This window comes from Eurytemora carolleeae, unplaced genomic scaffold, assembly GCF_000591075.1.
Source record: "Eurytemora carolleeae unplaced genomic scaffold, Eaff_2.0 scaffold1015, whole genome shotgun sequence".
Lineage (NCBI taxonomy): Eukaryota > Metazoa > Arthropoda > Copepoda > Calanoida > Temoridae > Eurytemora > Eurytemora carolleeae.
Window position 1 is genome coordinate 67419 of NW_019396955.1, and position 14516 is coordinate 81934.

At 33.0% G+C, this 14516-nt stretch overlaps 1 protein-coding gene across 1 annotated transcript in view; it reads left to right on the forward strand.

Moving 5' to 3' along the window:
- Positions 1-14516, forward strand: part of LOC111710482 (plexin-A4) — an 82781-nt gene that overhangs the window by 67105 nt on the left and 1160 nt on the right. Inside the window, exons 26-40 of the mRNA XM_023484585.1 lie at positions 3010-3180; positions 3299-4175; positions 4866-5014; positions 6874-6951; positions 7234-7362; positions 8285-8363; positions 9601-9703; positions 9856-9915; positions 10037-10170; positions 10402-10467; positions 11003-11196; positions 11262-11356; positions 11765-11895; positions 12664-12743; positions 13567-13682. Of these exons, the coding sequence (XP_023340353.1) occupies positions 3010-3180; positions 3299-4175; positions 4866-5014; positions 6874-6951; positions 7234-7362; positions 8285-8363; positions 9601-9703; positions 9856-9915; positions 10037-10170; positions 10402-10467; positions 11003-11196; positions 11262-11356; positions 11765-11895; positions 12664-12743; positions 13567-13682 (2462 nt within the window). The remainder of the gene's footprint in view (positions 1-3009; positions 3181-3298; positions 4176-4865; positions 5015-6873; positions 6952-7233; positions 7363-8284; positions 8364-9600; positions 9704-9855; positions 9916-10036; positions 10171-10401; positions 10468-11002; positions 11197-11261; positions 11357-11764; positions 11896-12663; positions 12744-13566; positions 13683-14516) is intronic.

A 14516-nucleotide genomic window follows, 5' to 3' on the forward strand; every position in this document is an offset into this window, starting at 1 on the left:
GTACTTTTGTACTCTTGTACTTTTGTACTCTTGTACTTTTGTACTCTTGTACTTTTGTACTCTTGTACTTTTGTACTCTTGTACTTTTGTACTCTTGTACTTTTGTACTCTTGTACTTTTGTACTCTTGTACTTTTGTACTCTTGTACTTTTGTACTCTTGTACTTTTGTACTCTTGTACTTTTGTACTCTTGTACTTTTGTACTCTTGTACTTTTGTACTCTTGTACTTTTGTACTCTTGTACTTTTGTACTCTTGTACTTTTGTACTCTTGTACTTTTGTACTCTTGTACTTTTGTACTCTTGTACTTTTGTACTCTTGTACTTTTGTACTCTTGTACTTTTGTACTCTTGTACTTTTGTACTCTTGTACTTTTGTACTCTTGTACTTTTGTACTCTTGTACTTTTGTACTCTTGTACTTTTGTACTCTTGTACTTTTGTACTCTTGTACTTTTGTACTCTTGTACTTTTGTACTCTTGTACTTTTGTACTCTTGTACTTTTGTACTCTTGTACTTTTGTACTCTTGTACTTTTGTACTCTTGTACTTTTGTACTCTTGTACTTTTGTACTCTTGTACTTTTGTACTCTTGTACTTTTGTACTCTTGTACTTTTGTACTCTTGTACTTTTGTACTCTTGTACTTTTGTACTCTTGTACTTTTGTACTCTTGTACTTTTGTACTCTTGTACTTTTGTACTCTTGTACTTTTGTACTCTTGTACTTTTGTACTCTTGTACTTTTGTACTCTTGTACTTTTGTACTCTTGTACTTTTGTACTCTTGTACTTTTGTACTCTTGTACTTTTGTACTCTTGTACTTTTGTACTCTTGTACTTTTGTACTCTTGTACTTTTGTACTCTTGTACTTTTGTACTCTTGTACTTTTGTACTCTTGTACTTTTTTAATCTTTTATTTTTGTACTCTTGTATTTTTGTACTCACTTCTGTACACTTTATTTCTGATAATTAGGTTGGTTTCATCCTCTTTATATCTGATTTCAAGGTTTTATTCAGATCCTTATTTTGTTCTCTTGTACTCTTTTTACTTTTGCATTTCCGCAGTATTCTGTACAGTGTACAGTGTACTGTGTATTGTGTAGTTAAAGGCACGTGAGTATTTCCACAGTATTCTGTACAGTGTACAGTTTACAGTGTACAGTGTACAGTGTAGTTAAAGGTGTGAGTATTTCCACAGTATTCTGTAAAGTGTACAGTTTACAGTGTACCAGTGTACAGTGTACTGTGTACTGTGTACTGTGTACTGTGTACTGTGTACAGTGTACAGTGTACAGTGTACTGTGTACAGTTTAGTTAAAGGTGTGAGTATATCCACAGTATTCTGTACAGTGTACAGTGTACAGTGTACAGTGTACAGTGTACAGTGTACAGTGTACAGTGTACAGTGTACTGTGAACAGTGAACAGTGTACAGTGTAATTAAAGGTGTGAGTATATCCACAGTATTCTGTAGTACAGTGTACAGTGTACAGTGTACAGTGTACAGTGTACAGTGTACAGTGTACAGTGTACAGTGTATAGTGTATAGTGTATAGTGTACAGTGTAGTTAAAGGTGTGAGTATATCTACAGTATTCTGTACAGTGTACTGTGTACAGTGTAAAGTGTACAGTTTACAGTGTACAGTGTACAGTGTACAGTATACAGTGTAGTTAAAGGTGTGAGTATATCTACAGTATTCTGTACAGTGCACAGTGTACAGTGTACAGTGTACAGTGTACAGTGTACAGTGTACAGTATACTGTGTACAGTGTACAGCGAACAGTGTACAGTGTAGTTGAAGGTGTGAGTATATTTACAGTATTCTGTACAGTGTACAGTGTACAGTGTAGTTAAAGGTGTGAGTATATCTACAGTATTCTGTACAGTGTAAACATCATTTGTATTCTCCGAAGGGAAAATGTTATTGCCGAACTTCCAGTTTATTTTCTTTCTTTCCTTTTAATCATTTTTTCTTTCACACGTTCTAGCAACTGAGATTACTACCGTTTGTTTTAAATCTCTTATCTCTATCTATTTATCTATCTAATATATTTTATATCATTCAGTCGGTTTATGTTTTAAGTTTGCACTCTTTTAGTAACTAATAAATTCATGAAGCAAGAGAGGCAATAGTTTCCAGAAAATCCAAATAGATTATCAAGTACAAGAGGTGGCAACAGAGAAATTGACCAATTATACATGACGTCACAAATGTCAAATATAACAAAGAAAACTAAATTTTCTAACATTAGTTGACATGTTTTCCAAGATTAAATAAAAAAGTGTAAAAACAGAAAATTAGGAACACAAAATTTAATTTCACTAAGATAAGTACTTAATAATCACTATTACTAATAATTTTGTCGGACACATAAACTAAGTTGACACTTGTGACGTACTGAGAGTGTACAAGTTCTAGGTTGCCATCTATTGTACTAGAATCTATTTGAGAACACCTATTTATATATTCTTTATTTTGTCATCCTTCCTTCATTTTATCTCAATTCTTAAGTTATACTTTACCTTTATCTTTCCTAACAGATCTTTTGCCATATCTGTTTCTTTCTACCTTCCTAGTTTAATCTATAACTTTCTATTATTTCTATTCCTTTCCTTTCTAGTTCTACCTGAAAATTACAGTATCCTTTCTAATATTTCCTATTTTCTGTTTTCATTCAGCTACTTCTTTTTCTGTTCCTTCCTTTCTTTCATCTATTCACAATTCTTTTTCTACAGTCCTAATTTACAATTAATCAGACGACTCAATCTAATCTACTTTACAATCTAATTTTACGAATATTATTGATGAAACAATAATCACAAAATAGCCCTAGTCCTGCCATTTACAAATGTGCTCTGTCTTTTTTGAGCATTTAAAATTGCCAAATATATCTTATATATGTAAAGTAGCCTGATTAACTTACAATTAATTCCGGGCCTTTCTGATTATGGCTGTACTAAAAATAATATTTTATCAAATATTCTGGATTTAATTATATTATGTTGTAGGTTGCCTCGAACACCCTGATGTATTGTCAGTCCCCTGCTGTTGATACAATATCTTCTGGAAGCTGGGTAAATAGTAAGAACCCCGACCCACTCCGCCTTGACTACGGGTTCATCATGGATAACGTAGAGAGGGTTCAAAACCTCTCTCAGCACAACAAGGATTCACCTAAGGTAATCTTTATTTACAGATAATGATTGCAATTTGAAATTCATAAGTCTCATGGTTTCTTTGGTAAAGGATTTACTAGGAATTGTAAAATTATATGATAATATATAGTTATGATTTCAGGTTTATATGTTTCCTGATCCTGAATTCTCTCGGTTCCCAGACCCTGACGGGATCAAGATCTATAAGTCAGACTATCTTACTCTGGACGGGACTAATCTGAACAGAGCTGCCAAGGAAACTGATTTCCGAGTACAGATCGGTACAGAGCTGTGTAACGTGACAAGTGTGAGTTTGAACCAGCTGACCTGCAAGCCGCCAGACCACCAACCCCCGGCAATGCTCGGAGAAGGAAAAAGTGATCAGAACCAGCTTCCCAGTGTGGTTGTTATGATTGGAGAGAAGTTACAGTTCACGGTAGGAAAGCTTGATTACAATGAGTTAGAGGCCGCCTTCACTAAACCAATTCTGATTGCTGTCTGTATCAGTGTGATTCTTCTCATTGTCTTCGTCATTTTTATCCTGATCGCATACAGGAGGAAGAGCACTGAGAGTACACGGGAGCTGAAGAACATGCAGGATCAGATGGACTCCTTGGAGCTTAAGGTCGCAAACGAGTGCAAGGAAGCGTTTGCCGAACTGCAGACTGAGATAACGGAGATAGGTTGTGAGGTTCAAACAGCCGGGATACCGTTCCTAGACTATAGAAGCTACTGCATCAAGATTCTTTTCCCTGGCATAGAGGAGCACAGTGTTCTACAGTGGGAGCGACCTGATCTTCTAAGGAAGGAGAAAGGATTGAGAATGTTTGGTGCTCTAGTAATGAACAAAACCTTCCTTCTCCTGTTTATCAGGACCCTGGAGAAGAACCGGTATTTCTCGATGCGGGATAGAGTGAACGTAGCTAGCTTGATCATGGTGACCCTGCAGGGTCGGATGGAGTACTGCACAGATATTCTCAAAACTCTTCTAGCCGACCTTATCGAACGCTGCATGGAAGGTAACTTGAATTACTAATAAATCCTAAATATTTTAATCAAAACTGAAAAATGAAATTCAACTTTGGTTGACGCTTATTATTATTTTATTTGGACAAGAATTCTGATCTAAAAACCTAAATTTCTTTGAAGCACGGAAAGGTTTCAAATCTAATTTGTTGAAGTGAAGAAGAGGTTCTGAACATTGAATTGAATTTGGAAACATTACTGTAGACAGAGCACCGGATACTACAGAACACAAATATAATATAATTTATACAGAGTTACTTCAAACCATAAGTGTTTTGAAGTTTATTGAGTAGAGTGCCAGGTTTACAACGGTACCTTTCTTAGATAACCCACAATCGAAAGTTATCAATTTTCAAAGTTTAAAAACATGGATAACTCATTCATTTTGGATGATACAAAGTTAGTAAAAAGTATCGTTTAGATACAAACATGAAATTTCAAGTAGAGAAGCATTTGAAATAATGTCTAACTGAATACCATCAGCAATCAAATTATTTGTAACTTAGTTTCAATCTCATAAACATAAAAACGCTTTCAAAAAATAGTCAAGAAGTAGGGTAAATCAATAAATAATCAAATAAAAAATTATTCACCTCTCTCGTACCTATTTGTGAGCGCTTTTGTGTCACTGGGGTCTAATATATTCCCCACTTGAATCACAGTGATTTATTAATCGTTTTTAGGAAAATCTCACCCCAAGCTCCTTCTTCGTCGGACGGAGAGCGTTGCTGAGAAGATGTTAAGCGCTTGGTTCACATTTCTGTTGTACAAGTTCCTGCACGAGTGTGCCGGGGAGCCCTTGTACATGCTCTACCAAGCTATTAAACATCAGGTATGTACTGTACTGTAAGTTTTAGGTTTTTGATTTTGTGAGTTGGTGGCTAAAAAAATTTTCAGGCCTGGTTTACTTTAATCATGTGTTTTTTTTCTTCGCAATGCCATTTTTCTAATTCTATTATTTTTTTTAACCCATTTGTAAAATTTCATTTCAACCCATTCTAATAATTTTCTATAGTTACTAGTTATTCTGTTGTTAATTAAATGATATAAATTGCGTCAAAAAATCAAAATTGAAAAACTCAAATTGTTAACATTAGAGCTGCGACTGCGAGGTAAAACTTTTGCAGAAACTTAAAAATAGAATTGTCGTAGGATCTCTTCCCTTCCTTTGTTGTAAACTAACTTTTTAACCTCCCGTATCCCCCCCCCATCGCCTCCCCTAGGGCGTAGTGAAGATTTAGCCTTGAGGGTGAAATTTTGGCCGAATTTTTTTTTTGTGCACTTCCCTAACGGTTGATGCCAACCCCCCTAAAAATCCGTATTGAGAAGAAAAAAATAAGTTTAAAATCTATATTAATCTACCTGACTCCTAGTCATCTGAGCATAATATCAATTAATATAGTAGTAGGAGAGTAAAAAGCATTTAAAAATATTTTTTTAGTATATCCTTTATCATAAATCACATCTATATCAATCATATTATAACTAGATTATACTGGATACGTATTATTTAATGGTGGAAACAACAAATGTGTACAGAAATTGTACAACAAATATTTACAGAAATTGTACAACAAGTATGTACAGAAATTGTACAACAAATATGTACAGATATTGTTCTGTCAAACAAATGTGTTAGGACATTGTACTGTCAACTCCAGAAATGCAGAAATTGTACTGTCTAACAAATATATAGAGAAATTGTACGGTCAAAACTCAAAAAAATATTTTCATAAATTGTACTGTCAAACAAATATGTAGGACATTGAACTGTCAACCCATGAATGCAGAAATTGTACTGTCAAACAAATATGTAGAGAAATTGTACTGTCAAACAAATATATACAGAAATTGTACTATCAAACAAATATGTACAGAAATTGTACTGTCAAACAAATATGTACAGAAATTTTACTGTCAAACAAATATATACAGAAATTGTACTGTCAAACAAATATGTACAGAAATTGTACTGTCAAACAAATATATACAGAAATTGTACTGTCAAACAAATATNNCACCATAAATCATAAATATTTTGAATTCAACATTTAGAGATTCCTCCTTTCAAATATACTTATAGAATACCTAAGGTTGATATCGACTAGATAGATATTGTATTACTGACATTTAATATAGTAGGACGTCATAATTAGAATGCAGAACAGGACGTTTAATATTATAGGACGGTATAGTTAAACTGTAGAACAGGACGATTAACATTATAGGACGGTATAGTTAAACTGTAGAACAGGACGTTTAATATTATAGGACGGTATTTTATTGGACGTTTTATTTAGAATGTAGAACAGGGCAATCAGGACGTTTAATATTGTAGGACGGTATTATAACCCCCGTTTTTCCATTCTTACTATCTTTTTTTCTTTTCTTTGAACTCACTTTGATAAGTTCTTGTTTTATTTTGCATTTTTTATTACTCCCCTATTTTCAGTTTTGATTAAAAATTATAATTCCAAGATTTTTCTATCACATACCGTCTACATTTACAAACTATAAGACATTTCTCCAGACCTGATTTTGCATTTTTCATTTAAGTTTGGGGAGTGAAGAAGGGCACACTGATTTAATTTGTACTCATTTTTTAAACTAGCATTGCAAATATTTCATTTTCTAAAAAAATCTTAAGAAATATCCAACACAGATAAATTATTTACATATATATTTGCTAAGGTCGGTAAAGGACCTGTAGATTATGTTACACACGAGGCAAGATATTCACTCTCAGAGGAGAAACTAATCAGACAACAGGTAATTTATTTATTCACCCTTTTATTCATTTATTCATTCATTCATTCATTCATTTATTTATCCTTTTATTCATTCACATATTCATTCATTCGCTCATTATTCATCCTTTCATTCATTCTTTCATACTACTTTAAATCAATTCATTTTTTGATCCATTCTATTCTTTAATCTATCCTATTCTTTGATTCTTGTATCTTTTTATAATTTTAATTTTTATCTAAAAAAATATCTAAATTGAATATTTTTTTATTTTTACGAAAACACCTCAATGCTTTATTTTAGGTTGACTATCGTGCGATGACGGTATTTGTGTCGATGTCCCCGCAGACTATCTACATGTCAGGGTTGGATCCCCAGGCAGATAATATGGATATTCCTGTCAGGGTTCTAGACTGCGATACCATCACTCAGGTCAAAGGATAGATGTTTAAATATACATTTTTTATTTTTATGAAACCAATGTGGACTTAATCATTCCAGAGCTGAAAACTTTAGAATGGTGGATATCGAGATTAATGCTTGATCCTCTCTTTTTCTTAGTATCGAGACTAACCTAATCTTGTAACTTGTATACTGAAAAGTGTATAAAATCCAACCAATCAGAGTCGCATATATGAAGCTGATAAATTTGAAATTTTGCGCGCCAATTAAGATTAATATATTGAAACGGAAGGGAATATCTAATTTTAAAAAACCTGTTTCTGATTTTTCTTTACTATATCCAAGAAAGAACGGTTTAAGAAGAAAATCAAAAGTGTGTCCATTGGATACTGTGACCGGGATTAAGGATATTGTAGCGACGAAAGGAATAAGACCAAATGAATAAGACCAAATGAATAAGACCAAATAAACTGACTGAATATATATTTATCAAAAACAGTATTTATACTAGATGCAGTATATCATAATCTAAACAATAACATGTGAAGTATGGAATATGCTGTGTACTGCATTCCAGGAATCCAGGGGCGCCACAATATCTCATTTTAAAGTTTTCAGCTCTGGTCACTTGACGTATTATAATGTTAAATCATCTTTAATCTTTATATTATGGCAAGGTTATTTATAGTTTCATTGGTTCCGTCTTTTCCCAAAAAAATTAAGAATATTTCAAGAAAACTTCTTAATTTTAAATGTCAACAAATAAGATATTTCATAAAACTTACACTATTATTTTAGCACGACGTGTTAAAACTCCAAAAATATTTTTATGAAAAGTAAGTTATTGTTGTTATAGTTAAAAAATGTACCAAGTTATAATTAGGGTTTATGATTATCACTTGAATGGTACTAATTTTTCAGAAATTTATAAATTTATTTATTTTTGTTTCAGGTTAAAGATAAAAGTCTGGACACCATATATCGAGCCCTGAGCCAATCTCAGAGACCTAAACATTCAGATTTAGATCTTGGTAAAAATATCTTTTATGAACATTCATAATCGGATAGAGAGTCGGTTTATTTTTTACTGCCTGTTGACCAACATAACTGACATAAGATTTCCCCAACAGAGGGTTGATATTAACTCCCTTGGGAAAGTTATGTAAAGTAACCACCCGCCTCCATAGTTTGTTTTTGTGAATAAACTCGTGTATTTTCATCTTAAAAGGTGATAATATTCGGAACAACTACTTTTTGGTAAATTAAAATTTTTACTTAAAGGGACTGTAAAGGAAAATTGAAAGGGGGTATAGGATGATACCTGAGAATCTCAGGCGTTAAACGATACATATAAGACATCTATCTGATGTTCCTGTCTCGGGAAATTGATATAAAACTAATTATACGAAAATTCATATATTTATATATACAATTTTGTTAGGAAGTAGTAGGTTTCAACAGATCATATTCAGTAAATACGCAACCAATCTGAAAACGATTATATCCCAAGGGTTCCCTGTAAATTAGTTAAAAATAAACATTTTAATTTTTTTAAAATGTCCCTACATAAATGCATATGATCCCTTTATCCCTCAAAAGCTGAAAATCCTTAAATCCCCCGCTATATATATTCCCCAATATACAATGTCCAGAAATTGAGGTTTTGTTAACTAAAATTGAACGTTTTCTAAGTTTTCCAAAATAAAAGGTTGGAATAATATAAAACCATTAATAATATCCTATATTTAAATAATGGATATAGATATATTTTATCCTAACACCATAAATCATAAATATTTTGAATTCAACATTTAGAGATTCCTCCTTTCAAATATACTTATAGAATACCTAAGGTTGATATCGACTAGATAGATATTGTATTACTGACATTTAATATAGTAGGACGTCATAATTAGAATGCAGAACAGGACGTTTAATATTATAGGACGGTATAGTTAAACTGTAGAACAGGGCGTTTAACATTATAGGACGGTATAGTTAAACTGTAGAACAGGACGATTAACATTATAGGACGGTATAGTTAAACTGTAGAACAGGACGTTTAATATTATAGGACGGTATTTTATTGGACGTTTTATTTAGAATGTAGAACAGGGCAATCAGGACGTTTAATATTGTAGGACGGTATTATAGGACGTTATATTTAGAATGGAGAGCAGGACAATCAGGACGGTTTTTTAGGACGTTATATTCATAATGGAGAACAGAACAATCAGGAAGTTTAATATTATAGGACGTTATATTTAGAATGGAGAACAGGACAATCAGGACGATTAATCTTGTATGACGAGGACAGTACAACTAAGACGGAGGGAGATTGGAAGAGGATCAATACACTCAATCATTACAGGTTCACACATTTAGATTTTTTGTAAACAAATATTCAGTTGACAGTACAGTGTACAATTTAGATAGTACACTGTACAGTTTGTTTAGAAAATACTTGTTTTTTTCTGAAATCAATTTTAAGTTTATTTTTTAATATTTTCTTTTGTGTTTTAGAGTACCTGAGGGGGCGCTCTTAACCTTAATCCCTAAACAGTCTTCAATGTACAATATTAGGTAGGTTGGAATTTATTTAAATATGTATTTTTCATTGTTTGTCCGATTGTACCGACAATACGACAACAATCTTTTATAAAGTTTTCGTTTGACTTTTATAATTGTATCTCTCTTGTTTCAGCACGATGTCGGATAAATCTGATCGGAAGCTTTACCACGCTTACGAAACTCTAAATATGTCCAAGATGAGCGGTGGCGGTCATTCTCCGCCGTTATCACGCGCAACATCGCCGCTAAACCATGATTATGAGTCAGGTAAGTCCAGGTCAAAAGGTCACCAGGTCAATAAGTTACTTGGTCATAAGATCGTCAAGTCATCTTTTAAGATATTTATTTTGATATCTGGTCGTCGAATATCTTAATATTTTATAACGCAAATATTATTTTTGAATACGGGCATTTGTTATGAATATTCTATATAACTATAAGCTGTGGAATATTTATTGGTATATATTTATCAACACTAGCTTTCAAGTGTATTTATAGAGAAAAATGGCAGGCTCAGCCAGAAAAAGGGTTGGAAAAAGGACGGGAAGAAACCACTTTTAGAAGGTTATTATATAGAGTATAGACCTTTTAAGGGCAAAGGTTTTGTCTGAGCTGGGAACTTTTGGATGGTGTATATCGGGATTAATGCTTGATCCACTCTTTTACTTAATCTCCAGATTAAAAAATGCTTGTTCTCCTATCGTGATTAATCTCCAGATTAATTAACCGATTGGGACTAAGGATATCCTAATCTAAAGTTTTCAGCTCTGATTGATTTGAAACTTGTCCATGGTTCAGTTCTTATGTCCAAGAATGATACGGGGAAATCTTTTAGATAAGAGCTTTGCTTTTATTTGGAATTCTGAAAATGCACATAATTCAGTAGGATATTGTACAATTGTACATGTACACTGTACAGTGTACAGAACGGTTGAAAGGCCGGTTGGTTTTTACAAAAAAAAATTAAAAGCCCATACTTTTTTCTATTCTTTAAGTCTGCATTAAATGGCCCCGTTTCAATCAAATTGTCGTCGCCATGTTTCATAAATGCCGTCGCCATTTTTGAAAAAATTAATACTGAAAAAATATTGCTTTTTAGGAATAAAAATGTGGCATCTTGTGCGCCATGATTCCGACAACACGAAGGATGAGAGGAGTAACAAGATGGTATCGGAGATATATCTGACCCGTCTTCTCGCTACCAAGGGAACCATGCAGAAGTTTGTAGATGATCTTTTCGAGACAATATTCAGCACAGCACACAGGGGCTCCGCTCTACCACTAGCTATAAAGGTGACTAAAATAATTTTTTTTTGAAAATAGACAACTTTTTTTAATCTGAATTTTGTTATTTTCAGTATCTGTTTGATTTTCTGGACGACCAAGCACTTCAGCACGGTATAACTGAACCGGAAGTAGTGCACACGTGGAAATCAAACTCACTTCCGCTCAGGTTTGGTGGATTTTTAACCTCAATATTTTGACAGTTCTTTCTGGGTTAAATTATAATTTTAAACATTTGAATTTCGAAAGTTCTTCTGTGCCGATGCATTTACTTAAAATATTTATTGCACTGTAAGCTTTTGCAAGCTTTCATTCTCCATTTATTTGATTCTCTAAAATTATTGCTGAAACCAAACTAATAATAAGAATCTCGGAATAACTATCTGTTAAGTGTCTGACATCTGACATATTTCTCTGTTTTTAATGTTTAATCTCTTTTTTTATTAAAATACTAAGTTAAAGGTTGAATCTATGATATGTTTAAACGAATGAACACCGGATCTTTATAAAACCTTGTCCTCCCCCAAAAAGTCGAAAAAATGTGATCACATTTTTTAAATATTTGTTATTTATTAAGGTTCTGGGTGAATTTGATTAAGAATCCTGATTTTGTGTTTGATCTCGGTAAATCTAATATTGTGGACTCATGCCTCAGTGTAGTTGCACAAACCTTCATGGATGCTTGCAGTACATCAGATCATCAGCTGGGTAGGTCAACCTGATGTCCTTCTAGTCCTTTTAGTCCAATTCATTCAGTTTTCCCTAGTTCTTCTAGTCCTTTTAGTCCTTTTAGTTCTGGTTCTTATAGTTAGTTCTTATTGTCCTTCTAGTTCTTAGTCTTTTTAGTCCTTCTAGTACTTCTACTCCTTATAGTCCTTGCAGTGCTTAGTCCTTCTATTCCTTGTCCGTCTAGTCCTTCTATTCCTTATAGTTCTTTTACTCTTTATAGTCCTTGTCCTTCTAGTCCTTTTTCCTTAGCCCTTCTACTCCTTTAAGTCCTTAAAGTCCTCTAGTCCTCTAGCCCTTCTGCCCTTCCGATTATATAGTGTTATCTTATAGTCTTCAATGTCTTCTTACAGTTGGTTGTTTTAATTAAAGGTTACTATAGGCGTCCGCTCAAGTTACCCTCAAATTTGTAGAACTCTCCAGATCTGTTGGAAACTTACAACCTGTTGTTTATATTTACTTCTAGAAAATAAATATTTGTATTCAAATTTATGAAATCCGCATTGGACATGAAATAATCGGAATTTAGGAGACACACATTTAAAGTCAAATTGTACGCTAGCGCACAGCCCTTTTTTATGTAATTAGAGCTTAAATAGACATAAAGAGTTCACCGCCCTCGATGATAAGTCACAAGTTCAAAGTGTAACGTTGCATGGAGGTTAACTTGAAATTACGCTTACGCTTGTAATATTAAATTCTATCAAAATTTACAGCTTTTACAATTTATTAATTTTTAAATATTTCTAGGGAAAGACAGTCCAAGCAGTAAACTGTTGTATGCTAAAGATATTCCTATTTATAAGGATTGGGTCACAAGATACTACCAGGTATACTAGGCTTAAATTACTTACCTTAACCAAGTCAAGCTTATACTGTAGTTGAGCTGAACTTACTCAACCCTAAACTGTCAAGCTTTGCTTAGTCAAGCTTACACTGTAGTTAAGCTTAGACTGGAGTTGAGTTTAGCTTAGTCAAGCTAAAAATGGAGTTGAGCTTTGCTTAATCAAGCTTGAACTGAAGTTGAGCTTTAACTTAGTTAAGCTTAAACTGGAGTTGAGTTCAGCTTAGTCAAGCTTAAACTGGAGTTGAAAGCTTAGTCAAGCTTCAACTGGAGTTAAGTTTAGCTAAGTCCGTTTAAACTGGAGTTGAGTTTAGCTTAGTCAAGCTTAAATTGGAGTTGAGTTTAGCTTAGTCAAGTTTAAACTGAAGTTGAGTTTAGCTTAGTCAAATTTAAACTGCAGTTAAGCTTAGCTTACTCAAGCTTAAACTGAAGTTGAGTTTAGCCTTGTCAAGCTTAAACTTGAGTTGAGCCTAGCATAGCTTTGCTTAGTTGAGTTTAGCCTAAAACATTTTTAAGAATTTGAATAAATGAATTTGAATAAATGAATTTGAATAAATAAATTTGAATAAATGAATTTGAATAAATGAATTTGAATAAATGAATTTGAATAAATGAATTTGAATAAATGAATTTGAATAAATGAAGGAGCAAAACCTAAACTTAAATTTTAAACTTAATCTGATTTTGATCTGTACTTTGCTAAAATCTCACCTGAACTTTACTTCAACTTTTCTTTTACGGCGAAAATTGTCATCTTAATAAATACTTAAAAATTTGCTGGCGGATGATTGATTGATTGATGTGTGTAGGATATTAAGTGTATGCCCGTGATAAGTGATCAGGACATGAACGCAATGCTGGCAGAGGAGAGTAGACTGCACAGCAACGAGTTTAACCTCAACTCTGCTCTATACGAACTATACTCGTAAGTTTTTTAAATAAGAACAAAAAATGTTTTTTTATTATTTAAATTTCACTTCTTCTATATATACTTTTTTTCCTGTCTGCTTTTTTGTTTGTGTTCTATAACGTCAAAACGGCTGAACCCATCTGACCCAAAATTATTGAGACCCATGGATGCTCAGAATTACACAAATTTGTCTCCAAAAGTTTTTGATTTAGTAAAATTTTGAAATCCACGAAAAAATATTATTAAATCTACGAACTTTTTTGTTACAGTTAAGTTTTTAAATTGTACAACGAGTAGGTGCTCAAAAATAAGAGCCGCAATTAAAAGATTATGGCGAACCGAAGCCTAGAAAAATATTTTTAATCATCATTTAAAAATATTTTTCCAGCCTTTGCGCCATTAATGTTGTGAGATATATTCTACACCCCTGGTGTTAGATAAGAAATATATCTTATCTTGGAGAAACTTTCAGGACCTAGCTAGTAGCAATAATAGGTCTCCTCTAACATTTACTTTATTAGATTCAGAACACTTGTAGGTTTCCAATACAAGATAAAATATTTTATACATTTTTTTATATTTAACATGGACCAGAGCTGACAACACTTGTGTTAAATAGCCTTAATCCCGTTCGTCTAATCTCGATATCCACTGTGAAACTTTTGATTTTCTGCTTAATCCTCCTTTTGGATATCCATGCTGGTTTCCGACTAATCGTTTCTTCTATTAATTGGGTGCAAAATTTCCCGGCTTCTGATTGCTGTTCGGTTTCTACTATCGACACTCTGATTGGCTGAATTTTAGACACTTTCCTGGATCTAAGATAAAGGTTAAATTAGTCTGCAGATT